This window comes from Nestor notabilis, unplaced genomic scaffold, assembly GCF_000696875.1.
Source record: "Nestor notabilis isolate BGI_N333 unplaced genomic scaffold, ASM69687v1 scaffold32237, whole genome shotgun sequence".
Taxonomy (NCBI): domain Eukaryota; kingdom Metazoa; phylum Chordata; class Aves; order Psittaciformes; family Psittacidae; genus Nestor; species Nestor notabilis.
Window position 1 is genome coordinate 29,730 of NW_009937504.1, and position 24,180 is coordinate 53,909.

Below are 24,180 nucleotides of genomic sequence, written 5' to 3' on the forward strand. Positions count from 1 at the left end.
AACAAAGCTCCTGCTCATGAGGGACTCCACGGATCAGTGTTCCAACAGGAAGACATTTAGTAAGTGCTGGAGCCCTGAATTTAGCTGTGCACGTTCCTGATTCATTTGGACCTTCACAAGGGAAAGGCAGTTATTTTTCCATATAGTACAGTTACTGTTATTAGTTAACCACTTAGGCTATTAATAACTATTTTACTTTGTTATTAATAACAATAACAAAGTAAAAAAATTAGAAGTTTTTAGTTGCAAGTTAGTGAGGATAAAACTGTGATTTTGAACTCTCCCCTCAAGCCATGAACTAGGTTGAAAAAGCCAGTGAACAGAATCCATTAAAGTTGCATTTATTAAATGCCCACTTGTATAAAAAGCTAAAAATAGCATTTGAGTTTTTCCAATTTTCTTTTCATAACAGTTATGATCATTTTCTGCTTCATCTCAGAAAGTCATTTTGCTGCTGCTGTAGTGTATAATCTGTGTGCCCTTTCTTGCTGCAGTACAAATGACTGAACTCTAATCAGATCAGAACAACAATCACGTCATCTTTGAGTAACCAGCAATAAACTGTTTTTACAAGGAAGAAAGATGAACTATTTTTAGGGGAACTCTGAACAGAAAACCAGTACTCAATCTTATTCTACATCCTTGCTATGAATGTCAAAAGCATTGCTTACCTCTGGGCAGCAGGCTCATCCATGTAATACATCTTTGCATTAATGGCCTAGTAAGATGGGGTTTGTAGGGTTTTGTTAAAAGTTTTCAGTTGAAGTATATCAAAATCCCCTTTCTCCCTGCCCTGTCTAGTGACTGTGAACCAGAGGCTGACTCCTAACTAACCTAACTGCCCATTTTTGGTGATTATCCCATGTTTTCAGCATGTCTCATCTCTATTTGTCTGTGTTATTTTACTGTTGCTGTCAAGCATTCAGCACAACCCTCACCCCGGCCAGTTTTACCTGTGCCTGTGTCCTACACACCCTTCCATCCACACTCACTGCAAATGTGTAAAGGGGAAGCCTGCTGCTTCTCCTTGTCCTGGGAAAGCTCAGTGCAGCTGTTGAGAAAGACTATCTTCAGCTATTTGGCAGCGTGGGAGGGCTTACATGAGGATGTCCTGGGAATCTATGGATCTGAGACCCTCTCCTTACACATAGCCTGTGGTTCGTGAACCCTTTGGTGGCATCCAGAATACATTTCATTTAATGACCCATTCAAACTTCTTTCCTGTGGCCCAGCAAGGCTCTTGTCACTGACAATTTACCTTCTTTCACCTAAGAACTGTAGAAAAAAAGAATATCATGCAGTCAAAATGTAGTCATCAGGTTTTATTTTAGTTCTGTTAACAAATATATTGAATGCAAAGCCAAACTAGGAACTATATAACCACCATACTCTCTTCTTGATGTAGAAAACAGCAGATCTCATAGTTGGGTATCAGAGAAAGCAGAATGATTTTTTAGGTCCTGAAAAGACATTCTGCTTCGGGCAGGAAAAACTAAGAAGAACCCCAACCACCAAACGAACCAAACCCAAACCTATCTAGAAGTTCAGTAAGACAAGAGACTAAGGGCAAACAGCCACAGTTTTGGTCCTGCAGACTTATCTCTCTGCTTCTGATCTCATTGTGGCTGAGAGGCGCTCACCCAAAATGCTGAAGCGTGAAGGACAGTTTCAAGCCTCACCCACATTCCTCTTACCCGGGTCAGCCCTGGGTCTCGTGAGGCAATATTAAGGGCAGTGACACTTGCCTGTGGCTCGCGGGTCAAAGCCAGGGGACACACAACCTTCCCTGATACCTGCTCTGCTCACCCTGACACACACAGGACCCGCTGTGCTGAATTTACATCCATCAATAACCCTCTTTGGGTGGTGTAATCACTTTGAAACCACCCTGCACTGACAAAACAGCACAAAGTGTCCTCGGTGGAGAAAGCTTTTAGTCAACCACCGTTTACCTTTTCACAAGGGCAACTCAGAAAACCAGAAGGTGAATGTGCAAAAGAGATACATTTGTTACAAACAGCCACCAAAGATAATGGAACAAAGCTCAGGCTCCAAGTAATTGTTCTCAGAGCCTACTCCTGACGCTGTAGCAATGAACTGTCTCCTGGAAGCACAATCACTGGAATTCAACCGTGCAAGGAAAGTATGACGAGGAGTGTGCCGGCGAGGTCTGGGCAGCTCAGAGCCAACGGGGCTCCGTTCTCACCAGTCACACTGGGTGAATAAAGACAATAGGGAAGGAGAAGGCCAAGCCAGGAGGTCGGCAGTTACACAATTTCAGGTCCCAGGCCTTGCAAAAACATAACCTTAGTGATACAGAGTAAGGAGCAGAGCAATTACGTAAGTTTTCTGTGACCCTGGAGAAGGATTTCTTTCCCTTTGATCTCTCTGCAGATGCATGCCATTCCCAGCCTCATAAACCAAAGATTTACGATGAGGTTCACCCCAGAGCAGCTCTCACAGCAGATCTTCCTAACCACATTATGTTGTCTCCTAAACAGTGGAGCAAAAGCTTCCGCGAGTGCTGAGCTGCTCTCGTTATTTATCCACCAAAACCAAACATCATACAGCAAATTATAGAAATGATGAAAGCAACAGTATTTACTGAGAGGTTACCTTTAAGAAGCCAATGCAATGTCCTCCCACTTTATGTTGGTATCAGGAGTTCATAATACAAGCCTGTCTTTACCTCCTTCCTGGATGACTTGACCAATGGCTGCTTGGTTTTGTTGTTTCAGAAAACATTCCCTCTTACATTCCATTAACTGCTCAAAATCCTGCCACATCTTAATTTGCTTCATATTTGGACCGTGATTTTCCCGGACAACTTTCTGCTTCTCACGTAATTTCTGTTAAAAATACAAAACTATTAGTTTCTAGGATGGTTTCGTGCCACAGGAACTGCTCACAAAAGCACCTTGGAGTGACAAACATTTTTATATGCTACTGAAATATTATTGTGCTCAAGTTGCTGACACTCTCTGCGAGTGATAAATGCATCAACACCTGGGATTCGGATCTTTGTGCGCATTGACAAGTATTTCAACGGTTTTAAACTAATAATAGTCTTCTCTATCTGAGAAGTTATGCTAAAATCTGAGCTCATTTCCATACAGAGCTCTTGCTGTATACAGCTGCGACCTGCAATGGATTCATATCATAGAATGATGGAGTGGTTTGGGTTGGAAAGTCCTTAAAGCTCATCCAGCTCCATCCCCTGCCACAGGCAGGGACACCTTCCACTAGAGCAAGTTGCTCCAAGCCCCTGTGTCCAACCTGGCCTTGAACACTGCCAGGGATGGGGCAGCCACAGCTTCTCTGGGCACCCTGTGCCAGTGCCTCAGCACCCCCACAGGGAAGAACTTCTTCCTAATGTCACTTGAACCTTCTCTTCTCCAATATCATGACATTATGAAAACAAAATCAATGCTTTACAATTAAACCCACTATTAACAGTGGCACCCCAAACCTGCACAGATTGCTCAGAGACTGACTTAGAAAAAGGAAACTAATAAAAGAAAGCTGTTTGGTGTGAGCTGGGAAGCCTAACCTCAGCCGTGCTCATCCGAGCTTCACGCAGGATTAAAAATGGACAACTGCTTTTGTTTAACACTGCTGCGCTGATGATCCCTTGGCCTTTAATAACAGTGATCAGGATGACAGGCTCGAAATTTATTGTCTTCAACAGGTTGCTTTATATACAACATAAAATCTGAGCTGGCACAGCTCGTTATACCCATGTTTCAGTTTCTTATCCAAATGGTTTTCAGGGAATGTGCTGTCATGTTAAGCTGACTATCTTTTGCAAGTGGCTCATGCTACGCTCTGCAGGAAATCAAGCCCTGAGCATGATCTCTTTTCAGGGTATTAGTTACCAATGCCAGCAGTAATGGAATTTCTTTGTAGGCTGCAATATGCTTTTTATAAAAGACTGACCACAGCCTTTGGGAATAAGCCCCACAAAAATACTGCGCAATGTTGTTACAAGGTAAAAACCTCATTCTTACCTTCCCAAGGTTTTCTTGTTCCAGGATCATTCGTGTATACTGTTCCCTAAAGGAAAGACAAGATAAGTTGATTATGATTTTCTTTGGTTCTGTGTAATAGGTCAGAATAATGATGCAGGCACAGAAAATAATGAAAGTATTGGGAGGTTCATAAATGAGAGAGGAGGCAAGAAGAGACATTTTTGTCATTGGACAACACATCCATCCCCTGCATCAGGATCAGATCTCTCATTCTCCCACTTGTGTATTTGGGGTAAGTGACACTGGAGAAGATCTCTTACATTTTTGAAGCAGGCATGAACTGGGGAGACCTTATAGCAGGTCCAAACCATTCTATGATTGCTGATACATGATCTAGATATATGATTCTATCCTTCCAGCTTGAAGACAACAGAAGGATCGTTCAGATAAGATGTACTCGATCCCCTTCTGATAGTGCATTTATCCTGGTGATATTTTGAGGTCAGCCAGTGGCCTCACTTGTACACGTGTCAGTTTACAAATCCACAGCCTTTAATTGCTGTGAATGTAGTGCTGGAATGAGTGGGAAAATACAGGAATGAAGGGGAATAGCATTTCACCCCAGGTGTGGGGTGCGATGGATCCGCTGCGCGTTCCTCACTTTCAGAGAACAGCCGTCACATTTAGGTGCCTAAATATAGGCTTAGAAGCATAACTGTTGACATTCATTATTACAAACCTTGGCTGAACACCTTTGTCTGTAACAAGTGGCTGGATCACTTTGACATACGCAAACTTGATACATGAAACCTGACAACATATTATGCAAACCATAACAGCATGGTTCAGATACATTGCTACGTACTTATTTAAAAATGTGGCAAGAAAAGTCACTGATTCACCTGAAAAAGATGAGTTGTTACATCTGGTGTGTAACAGGTACACTTAGAGGCTGAGAGTTTGCTAAGTTATAGAATTATAACTAACCCGGCTCATCTGAAGAGCTTTCCACATTGCTCAGGGAAAAAGACCTTTGCCTAATCCTGATTTCCAGAAAGCAAGCTCAGTCTTCCTGACACTGGAGTGGGAAGGTTTGCTGGAGCGTGGTGAGCAACCGTGTAGAACCAAGGCATTGTGCTGCCTCTGTTCCTTCCATTTCCACCACGTACTCCAGGCTCCTGACTGCTGCCCCTGGCCCTGCCTGCCATGCTCCCTGCAGAATGGATGTGCAAGGAATGAAGCTGGGTCACTTTATGATCCCTCCCTCTCAGACACCTCTAACCAGAACAAATCAGTGTCCCCTGAGGCTGCTCAGCTGATCCCTTCCAGCCCTCACCAAAGCAGAGATGGAAAGCCAGACTGCACCTTAATTCCACTGGCACACAGCAGATGTTCACATGCATTTGGCCTCAAGAACACAGTTGTTATGGGTTTTTGTAATCAGATTTTTCAAAGTAATCATCAGAAGATTGGATGTCTTTCCTACGAAGTTTTTCTTTACTATTTATAATGATGACTGGAAAGAATGCAACTTAATAACTTCATCAAAAAAGCCACAACTTTCTATTTTTAGAGAGGAAAATTAACTTTTCACATTCCTAAGAAATGACTCCACAAGACAGAAGGTTTATATTCAATAAAAGGGGTCAGAATTAAGACATTTTTTGTTCAATACGTTGTTAGGGAAGTGCTGTTCTATTTGTGGTTCATTTTTACTCCGTTTACATTCCAGAGTCTGCTGAAAATACACTCACATTCTAAAAGGATGTCTAGAACAAAATCTTATCGTCTCATTTGAGATGCTGCAATTTGCTGTGTTGAACTTTTATTGTAAGTTGTTTAAACGCAACGGGTCTGTGACCTCTTACAGAGGGTCAGAAATGTGTGTAGTCACTGTGTGAGGATCATCTCCCCAGCCTTGCATTAGCAAGTGAGACAGGGCCAGTGGTAATGCTCCACTCGCATTGTCCTCGCCATACCTGGAATGACAGAGCTGGACTCACGCTCAGTTCCAGCATTTGGCTTCCAGGGCTTGTCTGGGTGAGGGCTCACACTGGGGATGGTCACTCCACAAGCACCACAGTCAAGAGAAGACCCTCCCCTTCCCCGCGAGGCCATAAAGGCTGGACCCGCTTCTCCTCTCAGCTGCTTGGCTGAGCTGGGCTGCTTTTCATCCTAATGGATATCCACATCATCATAAGAGTTTTCTCACAGTCGCTTCTCCTTTCACCCTTCTGCTTTATTTTGCTTTTCATTGTCTTTCATTGGATAAATCTTTTTTTCTTACAGCCTTCCACTACTTTGAGGGATGGAATAAGAGGCTTCTTAGCCTCCATTCACATTCTACCTCCTCCCACCCTAACATTAGGTGTTCTGATACTTTTCTTACTCTTATTATTTTTCCTGCATTGCTTACTATGTCATATTTAAACATTTTCACACCTCAGATCCTTGATATTAATCTAGCCATCCATTTCCTTGAGGTCTCTGCCTCATGTTCTAGAGCAGGGGGTTGGAACTGGATGAGCTGTAAGGTCCCTTCCAACCCAAACCAGTCTGGGGTTCTATGATGAGATACAGCTCCACTGGAGCCAGTGCAAGGTGCATCAGGACAACTTCTAGTTCATGAAGGATCTGATGGAGGAAGACCTCATGTCCTGAGGGAATCCCTGGAGTTTCCTCATTCACTTCAACGCTAATTTATTCTTCCCTCTCTTTGAGACGTGACAGACAACTGCTGGTTCTCTCTTCCTGTTATGATGTCAGCACACTGGCAAGTCTGAAGCTTTCAAATGGAATGCAGAATGATTCTTAATTACCTAATGGAGCAGTTCTATCTTTGCTTTGCACTCAGTCATGTTTTTATCCTGGTTTGTGAATGGGACAATTTCGTGCAGCATTTTGGCACATTGTACAGAAGACTGTGCATGAGCCACAGCTCTGCCATGACAGATGACACAGATCCCGTGCAACAATCTATCCCAGCACTGAAATACAAATGCAGAAGTCTAAGAAGAGACCTTCATCAAGGAATTATAATGCTGTGGCTATTCCATGCCTAAATCATAAAGCAAACTGCAGGAACGCTGGTTGATGCAGACTGTGAGATGGAGGGGCACGAGGCAGAGCTGATGCCCTCTCTGCATCAAGCAAACATATTTAGCATTCAATATAGGGTAAAAAAACATCTCTATGACATGGTAACATTTAGACTTCTTAGCACAGATAATTAATCCAGAAAACATTTCAATCTTTGGCAGGACTGCACCATTTAAAATAGAAAATGACATGGAAAAAAAATCAGCAGCTCAGTTCATAACCTTTTGTGCTTCTCTCCCTACCAGGCAAAGGAAAGGGGTCCCGAAAAGCCTCAAAGGATGAAGCAAGTGTCTTCAATGGAGTAAATTAAACTGAATGCAAAGATGAAGGTGAGTGTGATGGTGCAGAACAGTATTCATTCTACTTTCAGTCAGAACTACAAATAGGAGCAAACCAAAATCCACTGATGATGTATATACACTGTCCTCCACTCCTGTACCAGTGCTGGTGACAGCTCTTATACTGGAAAGACAAGTAGAAGATTTGCAAGAAATGGCCAAACCCTGAGGAGAGCATATGGTGGCTCTCCAAGTGGTGGTAGACCTTCTCCTCCTGCACTCTGGAGTCTTGGGAGGGGGGAAACCTGGCAGAGGCATTATGAGTGGTAGAGCCACGCTTCCTGCAGGGCTTCTCTGAGCTTGTGCCAACAGGGGCTGCAAATTAAAACCACTATCTGAGGCCTATAATCTCCAACAGGAAGGGAAAATCTTTTGGTATGTCTGAGAGAACTCTTAGGTTTACAGCAGCATATACTGGAATTCGAGATGCTTATTTTTAGATTATTATAGTGTTTCTAAATTTATCAGGTGAACTCCTCCAGTTCAAATGCCAGTGAGAAAATTCCGAACTTCAGCCTTAGTTTCTGAATATCCTGCAAGTTAACACAAAGGAAATGCATTCATGCACTTACCGAATGGTCTTTCGCCTCTCCTGCGGGTCTGAGGAGACATATGCCTTCATTTCTTCTTTAGCACGCTGCAGCTGTATTTCTAGATTCTATAAAGAAAGAGGTAATTCAATACATATATTATAATTGTTGTTTCATTTCAGAATGAACAACGTGGACCCTTTTGTGATCTTACCCTTTTCATGCAGTTAATGTAATGGTAGTTGCTTTCTTCCTGAACACACTCCTCAAGAAGTCCTTTCACTTCCTGTGGTACAAGAGTAAGATACATCAAAACTGAAGTCCACAGGAGATGCCCTGTGTTGCTCTATAAAGCATAAGAGACTGGAATAGAAACATGCATAATACTGAATTGATAAATTCTCAGATGTTTATATAATTTGGGCTTTCCAAAAGTCTCTTTTGAAGTGAAAGACAATAGATTTGCAGTTTTGGTCACAGTTAGAGATGCTAAATGACTGTTAATGGGTGTTTATTAATATGACTGACTTCCAACAGACACCTCAAGTGCTGCCAAGACTCTCGTTCCTAAGCACATAAGCACATCGTGAGTGCTAAATACAGTTGAGAATAAGCATTTCCTGGTACTCACCTGCAAAATGTGTGTTAGAAGCTACAGATATGTTAATAGTATCAATAATTACACTGAGGAGTATGGAGACAGTGGGTTAGTCCCATCTCTAAATGGTCTATACAAAGCCACCCCAATAATCCAAAGGGAATTCTTGTACCCCAGGTCACACAGTTTGTCAACTCCAAAGCTGATTTTTGGACCATCAGCTGGAAAATGGAATTCTGCTGTTCAGATACAAGGGTTTGCTGACACTCATGTCCAGCTCAATCAGGGGATGTGATTGTCATCATGTGTTAGAAAATGACTAAGATTTGTCTGCAAGAAAAAAAAAAAGCCTTGATTGCTATTGTAAAATAGTTCTTATGGGAGGTCTGCTTCATAGTAGGTTCATCTGTGGACTCTTATTTTGCTGGATTAAGCCATACAAAGGTACTTTAGTGCAGGAAAAGAATTACCTGTATGTCCACCCACACTTTAAATGTACACGTTTGTTATTATGACATCTATTCTGTATGTGGGCAAGGCCCTGAAAAATCAAGTCCAGGCTGAATTCACAGAGGGGATCTAGTGAGGTAAAGCAGATTCATATAAACATGTGAATACTTTCCCCACATTAAAGGACTGCACTGATTTAAGTACCTCCCTTCCTAAAAGTGCTACAGCATAAGTATTTTGTGGTCAAATTCTTTCCCAACAGACACTGTCTAAGCCAGCAGGATTTCTGGGAGATGCACCTTGCTAATCGAAGCTGGATGTTGGTGGATGGACTGAAGTACCACCGAGTTCATTGGTTGCTGGAGATGTGCGAGACTGTAGCCAGTCCACAGCAGCTTCAGGCATGATTTGTGTAGTTGTGGATCACCACTGACTCATTTCCACCTGAGGTGGATTTGTGTTTGCTATATCCAGAGGGAAGCAGGGAAAATGTTGTACCAGAGAGAATAACAGGTTGCACAGTGTTTATGAACATGCACAAGCAAGCCACCACCTTACCTGTTCCAGCGCAGAGCGATTGCTCTCTAACCCTGCTGCACAACTGTTGTATTGCATTTTCTTTTCATCACATTCTTGAGTTAATTCCTTATGTAAAAAGGGCAAAAGGAGACATAAATGAACTCTTCAATTGACTGACATGTGACATTCAGGCAGACGGTGCTGCTCTCAGTCTCACACATCACCCTCAGCTGCTGGCACACTGGCAGACACTTACATAAACCCAGCAGGCATATGGGTGTTATTACGCAGGGGGAAGCCACAAGGCTCCACATGCATACTGGAAGCTCAGCTGAAGACACCACAACAGGGCATATCTCTTCGCAGCCATAGCTTTGATGTGCTTGGTTAGTGAGCAGTGTTTGCAAGAAGAAAGGAAAAATAATCATAGAGATTAAGAAAGGATTAGTTAATTTGCTACCTATGAAAAGCCAGCTTTCTAGTTGTACACAACAAGCCTTCACTGGATTTCATTTGCTGACACTTTTAATAGCACTATTAAAAGGAATTTTTCTGGAAATTCAGTTGACAGAACTGGATTGCTCTATTTACTTCTATAGCAAGGAGCCAACTTAGAGCAGCTGTGGCCCTGAATGACTTCTAATTTTTCAGCTCCCTAAAATGTTGAAAACAAATGGATAAATCTGTCATTCCTACAGACTAATATAGGACTTAGATCAATGTATTCAACTATTTGGATGAGGGATTTGCAATCCATTTCAAAAGGGGAGTGTTAGTTGACATCATTAACTCAGAGATGCAGAAAAAGCTTTGAAACCAACTGGAAAACTCACTTTGCTGCAGTTTTGAACCATGATTTTTAAATGTTCTCCTGGTGCAGTGTTTTGGATTGCTCTAAGGGACAACATTTTCAGCCTAACTTTGTGCCTGCACTGTCAGCTTTAATGAATCCCAGTCTTTAGCATGTTGCCTGTTGCAAATCACTGCTGACCCATTCTGCTATTTCCAGCTTCTCTTTGGAGTTGCTTGTGTTCTGGTACAGCACTACAGAGACCCATAACTGAGACTTCTTTGGGATTCTGATCTTATTTACTTAGCATGAGAGAAGTGCTTCTACTAACCTGGCATTTTTGACGCAACTGCCTCAGCTCTCTGATAACAGGAGCTAGGCTTGCCTTCTTCTCTGCCACCATGCTATTCAGTTTTTTAACCTGAGAGAGCAACAAAATAATATACATGAACACTATGATACTAACAGTAAATTTATGTAATAAGGGATGTGAAAAGAAAAAGAAGTAACCCAAAATTATATAGAGAAAAAATGTGTGATGAAGCCTGAACTATATAGAAGTTCAGGCCTAATTAACAAAGGGAAAGAGCCCATCTTGCAGTGGGGTCATTACCACAAACGAAACTAGTTCTGCTCCCATTGGTTCAAGTGAGAACATCACAGAAGCCCAGGAGACACCCCATTTGCCAGACACCTGGAGAGCTTAAGGAGTAGGGGAAAATGAAGGAGTTGCATAGAGGTGGACCAAGACAAAGGAAAAAATCCTCAAGAAAACAAACAAAAAAAGCTCTGCATAGGTTAAATAAAGTTTGAAAATGCTAAAACAGAATCACTTTAAGTGATTTATATGAAGAGTCAAATTCGATCCAGCTTTCTATTTGAGAGTCATTCTGTTTTAATTATACCACTTCATTTTAAAAGCACCCTGATGATTTCAAAGAATGTCATTTCGCTTTTTGCTCTTTTGCCATATTTTCAAATTAGAAATTCAAGTTCTGTCTTGCTTCTGTGGCTATGTGGGAAGTTAAATTAAAACATGACAGAACTAGGGGCAAATGAAAATTGGGCTACAGAGAAAAACTCAACAGATTTAGCTCTTAAACTTGAGTTTATATGTTTATATGCTGAGGAACCAGATACCCAAATTGAGGAAATACAATAGTTTAAGCCAAAACTCACCATTTCAGACATGTTATCCAGTGTCCGGCCTTTCATTTCATCCATTTCACTCTTTACTGCAGATACTCTTTCCAGCTCCTCCTGGGTGTAACTGTATCCAGAAATGCCTTTCTTGTCCTCAATAGCTTCCTGCAGACACAAAAAGTACACATGGAGTGTGAGCCCATCAAGCAACACGGCAAATTCCTTCAGAGAGCCAAAATACTGTAAGAAATTGGAAAAGGTAAGTACTGTAATCAGTATATTTTAAAAGTGATTAATAATATAACTGCCAGGCAACCCTCACTTCTTATCTAGTGCCTGTACAGTAGGATAGTAACAACTATCCTAACACTATTTGGTCATCCAATGCCCAATGAAATGAACCACAAGGTGAAGTGGGCTTTAGGTCAGGCTCTGAAGCTCAGTATGTAAAATGCGCCTGCTTAATCTGAACACGTAGCAAAACTAATTATTGGAGTCATTACAGTAACACTAATACCATCTTACTAGCAAAGCCTAGCACTACATCACCTAAGGTTTACATTTAACTATATGTTGATGTGATGCTCTTTAGAGATGCTTGCTCATTATTTTCTACAATCTGAAAGCAAAGTGTTGATTTATGCATCCACAATTTGTTAAAAAGCAAAACATGCCTTCTAAAAAGTGCCACATATCTCTGAACTCCAAGTCCATTATCCTCAAAAACCTTTTACAACCATCTGTTTAAGAAAAGATTTGTCTCTTTTCAGACTTTAATAGCAGTGTGTAATTTGACAAGGTGTTATGCCCAGGGCTAGAAGAAGGAGATTTGATTCTATGGGGAAAGAGAGCGCACTAGTCATCTGGTGGGAAGAACTTTATGGAGTCAAAGCTCTGTAGTTTTACTAAGAGGTAGTTTAGGAAAGCTCAGACCTGAATGAGAATATACTGGTGATCACATGCAGCCACTTCAGAGAAAGACTTTGTCTCTGCTGCGATTTCCCTGTGAGATGATCGGTGTGCTGCTAATAAATACTTCATCAGTGTTTATTCCCCTTCCTTCCAGTGGGTAGCAATCATGAGAACAAGCTCTGGTCCTACAGCAGTAGGGGCTTCTTCCTACCCAGGTAGCAGTTCTGGTCTTATTTGTAATTAAACAATGAATGCTATCGAAATAGCATGACATCATCCACTGCATCTCTGTGAGTATCTCTCCAGAGCCTAGCCCATGTAATTTCACACTTTCCATTTTCTTTTAATGAGGCAAATACTTTTATGTTTCAAGATGCAAAATATGTACATATAACAAACAGGACAGAAGATAAATAAAACTGAAGTATTTGATAACAAGAATACTGGTATTGGAAGAAAACACTACAGCAGTGCCACTGCATTTGGGATGCATGTATATTCCCTGAATGATTACAGTTGTGCATAGCAGAAATCCTTCTCCTGCTGTTCTGGCTAGAAAAAGCACTCATCCAGTTTTACATTTTTCACTGACTGTGAAACGTATTTTCTTCTAAATATTCTGGGGTTAGAATGTTTCCTTCCTGCCTGCTCTGTTTTTAAATACTATTCTGATATATTTTGCAGCAGTAACTTGAATCCTATTTGCTGTTGGTAATTTTCAAAGCCCTTCCTATGGATGTGGATACCAGAAACTAATTTAAGAATCCAGCCTTGCTCTAACTGGCGTTAGAGAAGATCTAGCATTGACTTTAAAAAGCAGGGTCAAGCCCCTCAGTCTAAAAAGAAACTGCAGGACAGTGGTGACTGCCTGTAAGAAACAGTTGCTCAACATAAAGTACAGCAGCTTTGCGTAGTTAACAGACAGAAATAAACTTTATGCCCTAATGACTCTTCTACTAATGGCAGCAGGAGACCTGAGGATGATACACACTAGAATCTAACAAAACAACATCCATCTTATTAGAGAGCTGTTCTCAGGGAAGGAAGGGTGGTGGGCTGTGGGAGCAGTAAATGCCTGTATTACCAACTGCTGCTGAATAGCCTCGTGGCGCTGTTTGAGAAGTTCTTCTGTCCTCTGGAGGATACCATACTCAGCTGTAATTTCTGCTACTTCCAGTCGCTTCTTCTTATAAAGGGTGCTCTTGCTCCGGAGCTTATTAACATAGTGTTTCAACTGGGAAGAGAGAGACAGGAATATCATTTAACTTAAAGCAAAACAGAGCCTTATCGCAGACTGTTGCTACATAAAATAGAATTATCCTATCTGGACTGCATATTGAAGATGAAGTGTTTAGAACAGAGGACTGGAATTCAGGATTCCCAGGGTCCATTTATTTTCAGCTCTGCATTTGTTCACTGAGGGAGATGAACAAAACCAGCTCTGCTGCTTTCTGTGCCCTAGCTCACCCATCTGCAATAGCGAGATCCCTCCGTTCCATTCATCACCATTTGACAGCTGGAAAAATAATTACTCTTTGCAGAATGTTGTGAGAATGACAGATAATAAAGAAGTTAATGTAATAGTAATTTGCACTTGTACCAGAGCACCAGATGAGCACTGCACAGCCCCCAAGATCTCTGCAAACCAAGAAACATGATAAGAAAGTGCAGAAAAATTGGAAGAGGGCCTGGGAAAGGACAATCTTTAAGTGGTAGTTCTCAATAGTTAGAATTTCTTGTTCTCTTTCCTTGACTTTTACAGACCTAAATGATATGATTGGCTGAGTTTTTAAAAACAGGAAAAGAAGAGCAGAGTCCTTGCACAGAAGCAGTGAAATGCACCATCTATTTCACTCAAAAGCTAGAATTTAGAGCTTTATTAAAGACTAAGTAAAACAGCCTTACAAATCAACACCTTAGCTAGTTTACACCTGAATCCCTGTGTGCTCCAGTTCTAACACAGATGAATTATCAGGTGTCGAAACAAACATGCAGTATTTTTCTTTGCCTTAATGTTTTCCATCTGTCAAACAGGCTTAGCTCTTCTATTTTACATAAGAGCTATGAGACAAATGATAGTCACAACTAAAAATTGCATTCAGATCCAGAGATGGAAAGTAAATAAATTTATTAAAGTAAATGATGTAAGAAAAGGCTTCAGAATGTTCCTCGATGAGGAGGGGTTCCATGTGTGCAGTGTGAGCATAGAACGGGCGGCCCCATAGAGAAAAGAGGACTCCCACTACCACTGATACAAGTTGAAAACTGAAACATACAGGAACTTTGGGTTTGAAATTTACATTCATTTTTCTTTTTGCAAAATTATGCCTCTCCTTTCCAAAGACTAAATCCAAAAAAACTGGTGTGACCACAGCCTAAGAACCCCCAGAGTAACTGTATGTTCTATAAAAAGTGTCCTGGGCACAATGCCCAAAATGAAATCAACCCTGTTCATCTGCCATCCTGCGCGATATCTAGGCCAAAGCTGCTTCTCTCTTGCTATGCTCCAGAACTATTTTTAAAGCCAAAAGCTATAAACGTTTTTGGTGAAAGAACAAACCCACAAATTACTCAATGTGCTCTATGCAGATTGGACTATGCGTGGCTTTGGAACACCGGTTTACATTGTGTGTACTACCTAGGACAAGGGTAGACAAGGTCACCTAAGCCACAGCAGTGCACGGCAGAGGCAGCCCTGTTACTGTCAGCCTGGCTTTGTTAGATTATTGGCACCCTGAATAAAGTATTACCAGAATTAATTCTTTGTCATAGCTCTTCTGTTTCACAGCCTTTTAGTTAATACAAAAGACTTCTTTTTAATTGCTTAGACAATACCAAGTTTTCTGTGATTTCCAAGAGAGTCCAAAAGCGTAAATACCACCTCCCCAACTAACTGAGGAAAAATCAAGAGAAGCACAGTCTTGATTGAGTAGTTCCCAAGGTATTTCATTTGACCAGTGGAATATAGTAAAGAATGATGTAGAAGATTAAACTTACTTAATACGTGACCACATTCAGCTATCAAATCTCAATGGTTTTCTGTCAGTTCAGCCCAGGATGAGAAGCCAACTATTATTCTCTTCACTTCTATAGCTACTTATAAGGTCTTGAAAATAGCTTGAGTGGGAGGTTGAGTATTTGCATATTCAATATTCAAAGCATAATGTATTTCACAATGAAAGTCAAAGGATTTTGTTGATTAAAGAACTGATTCTACCAATGTGCTATTATTAGTTGATTAAGTTAGGACTGTATCATTAAAATTTCATCCAAAATGAACTACAAGTTGCTCACATTGACAAGCAAAACCTATTCAGGTAGAGGATGCTGTCTATCTTTCAGCACAATCTCTGGCTTTTTAAAAGCAAACTCAACCTCTCACATAGCTTTTATTGCAGAAAACGAGACAAAACAAGCTACAAACAACGATAATATCTGTAGTCTCCATCTGCTCCAAAGGCAGCACAGTTCAGCCCCTCAAAATTTCACTAACTGAAGACTTCTTTAGATGAAGGGCAAAAATCAGAGCTGGAGTTATTAGATTTGACTCCATTAAAGTCAGCAACATGTAGGGATCTTACGGCAAAATCGGGTTTCTTCAGCCTAAAAGCTGAGAATCATTCCATAGGTTTCCAAAAAATAAACAGAAGTTGCTTCCAAAATATCAGTGCTTTCACTTGTGTTAGCATTACTTCTGCAGCTTTATACATTTCTGCTCCCATCTATATGTAAATGAAAAATCAAGCCCCTAAAGTGCTATAAACCATCGTACTTTGCTGTGGCAAAAGGTCTTTGAAATAATTTGCATAGTTCCCAAAAGAATAACACTGTTCAGCCATATCACTTTACAGTTAACCAAAAGGAATCTGTTTTCCAGCAGCAGCATTTTCCCATAGACCAGGTCAACTTCTTCCTGCGTAGATAAGTCAGCAGGCTCAACCTACAGAATTCCCAGGGATCGGCCAGTGCCTGCAGTGAGGCACCATTCAAGGCCATGTCATAGAAAGCTTTTCTTTCTCAAGCAACTCAACACAAATAGTTATTTAAGCTTCAAAGATTACATGACTGGACAAGAACCAAATGCTGGCACTGAGTTAGCAGTTAGAGTAAACAAGGCTGGAGCCCCATGTTTGCTAGTCAGGTCAGAGCCCCCGAGATAGAAAAACTATCCAAATGAAAGCAAGGAAGGATTATGCTTTTTCATGTGGCTATTTTTATGGGTGACTGGAACGTAACAAGTGTGGAATCTAGATTATGAAACAGAGTGAATGAAAACAGGGCTTTGGTCTCTCCTACAATGCCCTGCAGCGTGCAGGTATCTATCCCTGTACTATGTTCCGTTATTATCTAAAGGGTTAGTGCTTCACCACTTATTACAACCTGAAAGAGATTGCTGTCACCAGATGAAGTCTTATCACACTGTTGTGAAGTCATTAAGTTTTATGACAATTCTAAACACAACAAGATGGAACCAGAGCTATTGAAATAGCTTCTCTGGGACCATACAGCAGGTTATCCCACAGGAACAAACATAAGCGTGTCAACCACACGCTTCAGCGCATTGATGAACTGGGATCAAAGCCCAGCTCCTCTAATGCCTGGTCTTATGCCTTCACTATAAGCCCATCATTTTGTCTCCTTAAAACTAACATTTGCCCCATGTGAAGTTTTCACATGGTTCTTATTCCCAGATTATCATTAAAGGAGAAAATGGATAAGCTTGTTTTCAGAAAAGAACAAATCCCAGATTAATCCCTTACTTGCAAGAAAACAGTATTTTCTGGATCACTGTATCAATTTGTGTTACAGTAATCAAAATATTCTTCATACAAAAGTAGTACAGAAAGTAAAGTATTACTAAAAACCCCAATCTTTCTGAAATACATAATCTAAACAAGGTTCCAAATAAAGTTTTGTTAATAAAATTACTTGCAGAAGCCCAGTAACTACAGCAGATCTTAGCTGACTATCTCTATTTTTATTAAGACTTGAGGAACAGATGTTTTAATTTTCTAACTCGACCAATTAAGGGGGTACAGAGTGTCCAAAGGATTCAAATTCAGGCAGGAAAAGTTCCTGATCATAACAGATTTTCAGCATTTTTTCCTAAGAGGCTCTAAATTTAAGCGACTGTTGGCTATAGCTAATAACTCCTACACAGGAGGACAAACTTCTAGAAGATAAAGATAGGAGCAGTATTACCTCAATCTATTAAAATGAAAGTATCCCACAGCCTGCTTATTGGACAAATCAATCAGGAAAATTCTTCATTAGCATTAATGAGGTATCTCTCCTAGGAGAGCTTGCTTCTAGTCAGGAAAGAAATATTAAAGTAGCCATTACTAATAATTTGGATCAATCAGAATCTTTATAATGAAAACCCATTCTTAGTTATCACTGAAAATGCACAGCTCAATAAGATGGATGATTTATTCATGCCAGTGGGTGCTGAACGAGCATTCAGTTCAGTACAGATTCGTCTGAATCACTGCATACATTTGGCTTAAATGATGGTTCGCTTCTTACAGCAAAAAGCTTCTGGCTTCTGTAAGAACCCTATAGATTTGCCACTGTTGTTCTCACACCCTGATTACCAGCTACTCTCCTATTTTCATGTGGAAGGAGCCTTCGATAGACAGGAATATAACTGGACCTAGAACCTCAGTGAAAAGTTAAGAGAAAGATAGCATATGGATAGGATAACATCCCCTGGGTCCTGGCTTAAGCTGCTTAACATTCAAGTTGTGAGCTCCTTTATAGCTACTTTCTTAAAAACCCACCCACCTAATTTGGAGCCTGGTGGATCTTTCAGGTGGATTCAGACAGACCTGGCAGTTTGAGAGGCACAGTGACAAGATCCATGGTCCAAGACTGTTTTCTCTGTTTGCGAAGTGAAACCCTTTTTGGATTGTTTTACCAGGAGGGCAGGTAGGCATGGATGAAAAAATTAAACTCCTTATGTAAATGAATGTGCAAACTTCACATCTCTTAAGAACCTGACAGGATTTTCCATGCTGCACTCTCAAAAGCACGTTCATTTCAACTACTGTAGCGAAGCACCGCGGTGGCACTGCTGTTCTGATGCCTTGGGGAAGTCTAGGTCCTTGGGGCCCTATGCTGAGCTCTGAAAAGCACAATGCATTGTGTAAAGAGCTAAAAATACCCCAGCTTTACCTAGGATCACTTGTAATTGAACCATCTAGCCTTCTAAGTGTCAACATTTGATTCCCTAATTTTCAGGATCTGACAGCTGCAGTGAGGAACCTGCCAACTCTACCCCATGCTCATTGTGCTTTGTTTGAAGTGCTTAAAAAGATTCTGTAATCCCTGAAACAGACAATTTATTCCTGCTTTTTTTGTGTTTGATGTAAATGAATTGGTTATTCCCTGCTGTTTCCTCTAAGTTCTATCTAGGTGTACAGCCTCTCGAATGCTGTAACATTCCTTTTTACAATTACAGAATAAAGGAGAACACCAGCACCAGAAAACACGAGCCAGGATTGACCTTTTGGTGAATGAAGTGCTAAAAAGACCTCAAGTGGAGATCCAAATACTGGTGTGGGAGCACAAGCTGGGAAGGCATCATTTCTTTGATTGCCAAGTCTTGTGAGTGCAATCATGTAAGAGGGTACATACAGCAAAGTGAGACAGAGAGAAGATGAGAAATATTAGGAATGGGAGAAAAATAGTTCTTTGATTAAACTGTAGCATTCAGATAGATAAAACATGGCAGGATTAAAAGCCCGTTTTAAACTTAAGACAGCAAAGCTATTTGTTAAAAACCTCTCTTCCTTCCTTTTTGAAACTGGAGGAACTAAGTGTAAAATGTGTGTGATTGCAACAAGAAAGCATAAGGAAACCCTTGGTTGTCTGAGAGTGTAAAGTGAAGGTTGAATGTACAACCTTTTTCTGTCCCCATCAAACACGTGTATTGCAGCAGTGACTCACCACTACATTAATCAAGATTTCCTTCAGTATTGGCTTAAAGCTGGAGTAACAAAGCACTGAACCAGAAAACACAAACCTAAGGCATAATATAACAGAAATGAACCTATAGCAAAAGGTTGTCTGGTGAACTGATGAGAGAGAACCTGTTCACTTTTGCTTCCCTGCCAACTTACTTGTCTCATTTATCAGTCCTGTCTTCTCACAACCTAGGCTGAAGCAGGACTGTATCTCTAATATGCATTTGCAATGTAATTAATGTACCTTAAGGAGATACAAAAAGTACAGTACCAAGGTCCTATGCAGCATTTTTGGCAGCAGACACTTATGAAATAATTAAATATCACTATCTCCATTTTCCAGATGAGGAAACTGTGACCTTTGTAAAAGAGGTGATCAAAATAATCAAGAATTCAAATCCTTCCCTGGTTTTTAGCCATAGGAAACACTCTTCTATATGCATTACACTGCTGCCCATGAGTACGACTGCAGTTTACCTAATGAAGCCATAAACAAGCTCAGGACATGTTGTATAGTAGATTGTATAGTCCTTGGGCCAATGTGCAGAAAGGAGTTTACAAAACAGGAAATGCTTCTTATGAAAAGACAAACCCTTCTTATTTTAAAGCTGATGGTTTTGCCCAAAGTGCTGTCATTTGTTTCTCACTCCTCAAAAACGAAGAGGTCAAAAGCAGAACACATCTGAACAAAAGGAATGCAGGTTATGTTCAAAACAGGCCTTGTCTTTTTTCTGTCTTGAGCCTCTTCCTTGTGTCAGACACTTAAATTTTTCGTTATTAAGCCTCATATGAGGTTCCTCCTCATGAGGTTTCCCTCCTGCCCTGTTCTCCTTGAGTTTCTATGCATCAGAGTATGTTATCCTCCCCAAGAACAGGCACAACACGAATTATTTCTGCACATGCATTATCTGTGCATGTGCAGATAATGTAAAACATATGCTGCTGTCCTGGTAATGCATTCTTGTTGATCTATTAAACACTTCTTTCCCATCACGTCATGAAACACAGACTGTCTGCTTTCTGGCTTTCTTTTTCTCTTAAAATTTATCAAGGACTCTAGCAACATGCCCCATAGGGTTCGAAACCTTGTAGTGGAGAGAAATCTAACGCAGTGCTTGTCTTATTGCTTGGAACACCCTTGGAATGTGTATAGAGTGTCATGGTAAGAGAAATCAACATCTCAGTTTTTCAGTGTCTGTGCCATTACTTCCACCTGTAGTTTCCATCTTGATGTACAGAAGAGGAGAAAGACAAAAGGCATGAGTTAAATATGCACGGATTCTCTATCACACAGGAAGCTTTATGCATGGGTGTACACATACACATTGCTCCACTGGCTTTATTCTTTAAGACTCCAGAAAACTAATGTTTGTGGAGCGGGCATGTCCTATGGGAGTAGGAAGGGAGTTCCTGCTACAAAGGGCGTTCCCTGGTTTGAGCAGTATGCAAAAAAAGCACAGAAATAGACAAAAGAGAAGGAAAGCAAAGAGTGTTACTCCTGATAAATGGCAGTGCTAATGAAGGGAATACATGAGGGTATGAGAAGATATATTAAGTCAAAGAATGACGCAGCTAAAATACTCCTTGTTTTAGTGAGTCTTCCTGGAAGTACACTTAACAGGCTTTATCCAAACAGAGAATTACTGTCACCAGGAAAGTCAATTCATTTTCCTGACAAACCATTACCCAGCTGCAGCAGCCATATTCCCTGCAAACTTCTGAAGAAGAAAAAGCTGCTTTGTGAAGTACAGCTTCAAATATGACTTGCCTGAGCTACAGTGACTGTGCTAGTCAGAGGCTGTGTTGCAGCTGAGCTTCAGGAGGGTCTGGGAACATTTAACTCAAAACACGACTAACTGCATTTCTGATATTGCTGATACTATGCTTTATGATCATATATCATATAGAGAATGCATAGTAATGAAGATTTTTATTACACATCAAATAATGTATGTGATTTTTCACTTGAACTCCTAATCAATGAGTCTTGTTAACTTTTACAGTTAGTTATTTGCCATCACTCCGTTGTGATATTGATGTTATTCTGATCCAGAGTCTGGAATGTTAAGACAGCCCAAGATTAAGTCCCCATATACCTTGCAATGTATTAGCTGCAATGTGAGGAATTGAAATTAATAATTTGAAAATAGCTACAACTCGAGCACTGCTGCAGTATAAGTAATTGAAGGCATTTGAAAGCACTGGACAGCACCTGTATTATCTGCACTTCAAAAAAACCAAGTCTTCAAATAATGATAATTTTAACTTTGAGCATTAAACAAAACAGAGGCCAATGCGATGCAATGCTGAGGCCATGTAGTTTGACAGGATACTATAAAAGTGGATAGGATACTGTAGAGGCAGTTATTGCAATGTAAAGTTAAAAGGAAATTGTGAGTTAACAAAAACCGATCCATCTCTGAAAGATTTCCTCTTCTTTATATCCCATTACAGTGCATACCTCATCCCCTTTCAGAACTTCCGAGCCTTCCAACTCGTGGGCCTGGCTGGTCTTCTGCTGCACCTGCTTTTCAACACTGGACAGTTCTTCCTTAGCAGCCTGAAGTTGTTCAGCCTTGGCTTCCTTCTTCCGGGACATTATAGATGCCTGCGTGATCATTAAAAATGCATATGCACAAGTAAAGTAAAAACTGCCTTCTTTCAGCATTAGGAAAATGTAATCCATTAAATTTCAGGCACTGCACCACTGAAACCACATTTTAACTGTCAGAAACTGTTTTTCATTAAGAAATGTGAGCATGTCTCACTGCAGAGAAAAAAGCATTGATTATTCATTAGATACAGCGGGTTAAACCGCAACTTCTCTGAAGTTGATTGCAGGCTCCCAACTTCCTCCAGTACGGCCGAGATCCCAAAGACGCCCTTTTTCACAGATTCATGTTGATAGATTTTACATTTTAGATTTCCATTTCTTCACCTCATTTTTTCCATTTTCATTGAAGAAAAGGTAGGCATTTCAGCAGCTCCATTTCTTCTACTTAGTCCCTTTCTGTGCATATGTAAGATGCACCAACATGGCTTAACTGGAAAGTTATCCAAGATTTCACAAATGTCATAATACAGATTTTTATAACTCCAACCTACTCCAACCTACAGAAATATGTTATCCTAACAGCAGATCTGAGCCACTAAATCTTGGCAAATAGCTGAAAGACAATGAATAAAGCAATACAGTACAGAAATAGTGTAGATTACAGATTATTCCACTTTTTTTTTGAATCTAGAAGATAGAGCACTTAAAAAACAGTGTTTTATACAAGACAATATTTCATAGTACTAAGATTTGACCAGAAACTGATGGATTTTAGAACATAAGTGTCCTTCAGGACAAAAAACAAACAAAAAAAAAGTATATTCTTTTAAACCAACACAACGGATTAATTTCGATGCACGTGCAGGAATTTGGAGGCATATCTGGTTTCTTCATACAAAAGGGAAAACTTACAAAGAAATGAAGCAAAATACACGCCAGCTTTCTCCCATTAGGTGAAAAAGACCAGCTTTATGTCTAAAAATATACCTATCAGAGCTCTGCTGGGGTAGGATCTCAGCTCTGTGCTCCATGAGGTATCTGCAGTGACAAACTGTGGAATAATATATCCGATCATTGTGTGAAACAGAAGCCAGTCCCTTGCAGAACAAAGCAAAGACCACCACATGCTTTCAACTCACAGCAGCAGCCTCAACTCCTGCAGTGGTTCCTCCACGGAACACAATTATATCCCGAGTCCACTGGTCCTGCTACCAGCACATTATATGGCAGCTTTTCTTTCAGGAGGAAGAGCATCTCTTACAAAACAAAATGGTGCATTTCATATTGCACATGTGACTGAACTGCAGGATGCATTTTATCACTACTTTTTTTCCTCCCACTGATTCATTTTACTTAAGGCTTTTTATTTTGTAAACCATCACCATAAGCATCACCATGAAAGTCTTCAATAAAATTAGCAGTGGTACAGGCTGCCTGGAAAAGAAACCACATTTCTGTGTAAGCTCTGAAAATCTCAGAGTTCATAAATCCTTTTTAGAACTTGTGAATTTACTCAGACTAGACCAGACAGCCTATTTTATAGAAAGACTATTTTATAGCCTCAGGATGAAAAAAAAAAAAAAGAAATCAAAAGATACCTTCTTAATAGATGCAACAGGAAAAATAGCATGTGGTCGAACACAAGCAATGGGTATAACTGAAAGCAAACCTTGCCTCCAGGGCTGGCTGCAGCCATCAGCCCACATGCTGCCTCTTAAGAATCTGTCCACAGCTGGAGCTTTACCAAAATAGCTCCTCCAAAATGATGCTTCCAGAATTCCTGGGATGCAGCTGAAGGGCAACACCTAACAGCATAAGGACAGCAGTCGATACAAACTCACTACCATGACTGAAAGCAAGTGCCTGACTCAGCCCTAAACATACGTATGTTCCACAGCTATTTATTTTCTTTTCGTCCTCCCTTATTCACTGGTTTATGCTAAATAAAGACAAAAATCAGGACGTAAAACAATCAGGGACTGAAATTGCTGCACTGCTTCTGCTTAACAAATGCTTTGTTCCTTCTTACCTGTTGGCGGTACATGGAAAATTTGCTATCAGCTGGCTCATACTTCATCATTCTTTTCTCAATAAGCTGATTCATTTGTGCATTTACTTCATTTATCTGCAAGACAGAGCAGAAAACTAAGGAAATGGAGCTTGCTTTCTTTGTCTTCTCCAAGAATTAAATGCTCTGCAAACCAGATTTTCAATCCAGCTAGTTCCATTTTTAAAACAGAGAAACAAACCCAAAAACCTCAGTGAGTCATTAAGCACCGGCCAGGAAGAGGCTATGGTTTTGCATTTCCAGTTC

General features: G+C 40.5%; 1 protein-coding gene across 1 annotated transcript in view; it reads right to left on the reverse strand.

Annotated features, from left to right (window-relative positions):
• Positions 1-2,666: 2,666 nt before the first annotated feature.
• Positions 2,667-24,180, reverse strand: part of IFT81 (intraflagellar transport 81) — a 39,708-nt gene continuing 18,194 nt past the window's right edge. Inside the window, exons 9-18 of the mRNA XM_010018851.1 lie at positions 23,896-23,991; positions 21,774-21,920; positions 13,432-13,581; positions 11,472-11,600; positions 10,624-10,713; positions 9,542-9,628; positions 8,150-8,221; positions 7,978-8,063; positions 4,008-4,053; positions 2,667-2,849 (exon numbers count right to left, since the gene is read on the reverse strand). Of these exons, the coding sequence (XP_010017153.1) occupies positions 2,667-2,849; positions 4,008-4,053; positions 7,978-8,063; positions 8,150-8,221; positions 9,542-9,628; positions 10,624-10,713; positions 11,472-11,600; positions 13,432-13,581; positions 21,774-21,920; positions 23,896-23,991 (1,086 nt within the window). The remainder of the gene's footprint in view (positions 2,850-4,007; positions 4,054-7,977; positions 8,064-8,149; positions 8,222-9,541; positions 9,629-10,623; positions 10,714-11,471; positions 11,601-13,431; positions 13,582-21,773; positions 21,921-23,895; positions 23,992-24,180) is intronic.